The sequence below is a fragment of the Gastrolobium bilobum genome, unplaced genomic scaffold (genome assembly GCF_033153095.1).
Source record: "Gastrolobium bilobum isolate Gb01-03AN ecotype WA unplaced genomic scaffold, APGP_CSIRO_Gbil_v1 utg18308, whole genome shotgun sequence".
Classification (NCBI taxonomy): Eukaryota; Viridiplantae; Streptophyta; class Magnoliopsida; order Fabales; family Fabaceae; genus Gastrolobium; species Gastrolobium bilobum.
In genome coordinates this window covers 306,817-309,817 of record NW_026897613.1, presented here as the reverse complement: position 1 = coordinate 309,817, position 3,001 = coordinate 306,817, and the positions used below count along the sequence as shown (strand labels likewise).

General features: G+C 34.5%; 1 protein-coding gene across 1 annotated transcript; it reads right to left on the bottom strand.

Annotated features, from left to right (window-relative positions):
- Positions 1–1,868, bottom strand: LOC133308592 (uncharacterized). Its single transcript, XM_061509231.1, has 4 exons — positions 1,647–1,868; positions 1,434–1,555; positions 542–703; positions 1–94 (listed from the first exon to the last, which is right to left on the bottom strand). Exons 1-4 carry the CDS (start codon positions 1,866–1,868, stop codon positions 1–3), a joined length of 600 nt encoding a protein of 199 aa, XP_061365215.1.
- Positions 1,869–3,001: the final 1,133 nt, after the last annotated feature.

The window sequence follows — 3,001 nt, the reverse complement described above, 5'->3', positions numbered from 1 at the left end:
TCACCTTCTCCTTGACCTTCTTATTCTCCAAATAATTGCAGTAGGGTCAGGGCAAATCCGGTATTTCACTTTTGGTGGAGGGGTATCAGGATCACTGCAATGCATCAACATTAGAAACTTTTTTTTTTTTTTATGGATACATCAACATTAGAAACTTTAGTTGGGTGTTTCTGCCTCTTAGCCCTTTAATTGCTTCATTATTATTTATAGGATTTGATTTTTCTCATCATGCATGAGACAAATTGTCCAATATAACATACACAAAAGTGGTGGGATCCACTTTTTCCTTTCTCTTTTTTTAAGTGGGTTCCGTCCATTCATATGTGTGTCTCGTGTAACATGAGAAAAATGTTTCCCTTAATTATAACTCAAACTTTAAAAACAACGCAAAAGCGCCGAATGGTGTAATGTGCTTATATATATATCAGAGTCGTTAGATTAAGACAAGATCAACAACTCTCATGTGAGGTATCAAATGATGCATACGGGAACTAACATTTTGACAAATAGTAATGATGAGATAGATTTTCAAGAAACTTACTGTGCTCCAGAAATTTCTATATGTGAAAAGTCCATGTTAGTTGAACTGTCTAAGACTCCTAATGCAGAAGGCATGGGACTCAGCTGGGATGAAGGAGGCTGCTTGATGGCAAACACTCTGCAGTTGAAGTTGCTATCTATACTTTTATGGGCCATTGTGAAGCTATGCAATATGAACAGAAATTACAGAAACACTGATTTCAGTTGTGAGATTTAGTATTACACTAACTACAACAAATTTACACAGGAAACAAAAAAATAATACTCAGAGCACACCAAATTCAAAGCCTTAGGTATCTGACAAAGACACAAACTACTATGAATGGACGTTTCAAATTCAAATGTGGTTGAACGGTTCTGTGAATATTTGGTGGAGGCAGCACATCAATTATCTTAGCCAAATATATTTCTCTATTGGGTCATTTCAAGCTTTTGGCTTTTTCTTTATCACTACTAACAAGGCATGTGCAAGTGCCTAGGTTTTCCGTGACCAATTTCTGAAGCTCACTGGCAAAAGCATGCATCCTTCCAAGTTAAAGGAACAGAATCCAAATTAAACAATTAACCCAGGTCCCACAAACCCATGTTGTAGAGTGTCAGTGACTCCAAGAAAGATTAAAAATAAGATGACTCCAGAACCAGAATCCTTATCCTGAGTGATAACTGATAAGTAATTCAAGATTGAAATCCCTAATACTTATAAACTAGAAGTTGACCTTTAATCAGAACCTTAATCCAACTTGAATGGGTAGGATGATCCATGTATTTAGAATTTAGAAAGAGGGTCATTATCACCACCACCCACCCCAATTACTGTATACAAGTACTAATAATAATTCCAATATACCTCATGAAATTGAGCTCAAAACAGAAACATTTGGCATTGGACATACTTGTAAAGAAAACTATGATCATGGAGTCCAACAACTAGCATTGAAACTCCAATCTCTCGCACCATGGCCACAATTTTCATTCCTTCTAGGTCCTCTTCGGTGACAACAATCTCAACCTTTGTCTGTAACACAATCCTAAGATTATGGCACATAACCATCAATAAAAATTAAAAGACAATAATATTAAGAAGAAGAAGAAGAAAAAAGGCTTACGTTGGAGAAGTTGTTGCAGATTTCTTGGAAGGAAAGGGCTAAGTGGAAGCCCTTGAGGCGAAGAAGACGAGCTTTTTTTTTGGTTTTGGATTTTGTTAAAGGGTAGACATGGATGAGGGTGACTGTGTCACCACATCGAATGATGTTGTGAAGTGCCCATTGTAGTGCAGTTCTAGCTGCATCCACCTCTTCCACAACCACACCAATGTTCCTCACATCCATTCTCCCTCTCTCCTCTTTTCTCTCTTCTCTGGCCTTTATACCATTAAGGCATTAATTCATAGGTGAGACTTGAGACTTGAGAGTCCTCATTCTCTAGTGTTAGGAGTATTAGGGATTAAAATTGATCTCATTTATTTAAAAGGGTAATCAGGATGATATGAAATTCAAAAATAAATAAATAATTACATCTTATGTCTCGTCTAAACATAATCAGATCTCCTTATATAATCATGAAACAAATTAAGGAATTGAAGTGAGAGAGCTCATTATGATAAAAAATAAAGAAAGAATAACAATTAATTTGTCAGTCTTAACATTAAACATAAAAACAATATTATAATTTGTAAACACTAAAGAAAAATAAATACAAAATTTTCGTAAGAAAAAGTTACGTGAGGGATTCAATCCCGGCTTAAATTTCTCTTTTAACCGTAAGACAGATGTTCTGTACAGTCTGTAGCTTTAAATTCAATGTCCATTGACTCCAAATTTATTTGCCCACAACCCCACAAGTAGAAGCACAGATTGGCTACCTCAAGTTTCTGCCATGAATCACAAAACAAAAAAGAACAAAAGTGGTTGCCCTATTAATTAGTCTGTAGTCAGTTTCACAAGTTGGAAATTTATGTCCATATAAGACATAATTTGCTTGATGCTTCATATAGTATGATTAGGTGATTCATTACTCATCTTGAATTCCGCATTCATATCTATTAAAAGAATTAAAAAAAAGGAATTTTCCTATTTTTCAACTTCCGCAAAAAATTATATGGTAATAATAGGAATTACGTAAATAATGCTCTTAATTAGTATTCCATATCCAATATGCGCTCATCATGAAAATATAATACAAAAGGATGATGTACGTGACATATGGTTGTTTGGGACATGACTTTGAGAATGCTTGTGTCGTAGTCTTATTCTTCTTCCATGAAGTCACAATTATTCTGTACCGAAAAAAGAAGAAGAAAAAAGTCACAATTATTAGCAATTAATAGGGGTGATGGTAACGACAATGTTAATTTATATGGAACCGTAATGATACTTCACACACCTAGCCTATACAGATTTCTATCAAGAATAAAAATAAGTGATTGACATTTTATTTTAATGTATAAAATATTGGTTGACAA

Bases quoted from the DNA above. Each gene is read 5' to 3' on its own strand.
- LOC133308592 (XM_061509231.1), bottom strand. From the start codon at position 1,868: ATGGATGTGAGGAACATTGGTGTGGTTGTGGAAGAGGTGGATGCAGCT. The intron at 1,556-1,646 runs GTAAGCCTTTTT...ATTGTGTTACAG, and splicing joins TCTGCAACAACTTCTCCAAC to ACAAAGGTTGAGATTGTTGT. The intron at 95-541 runs GTAAGTTTCTTG...GATGCATTGCAG, and splicing joins ATAGAAATTTCTGGAGCACA to TGATCCTGATACCCCTCCAC.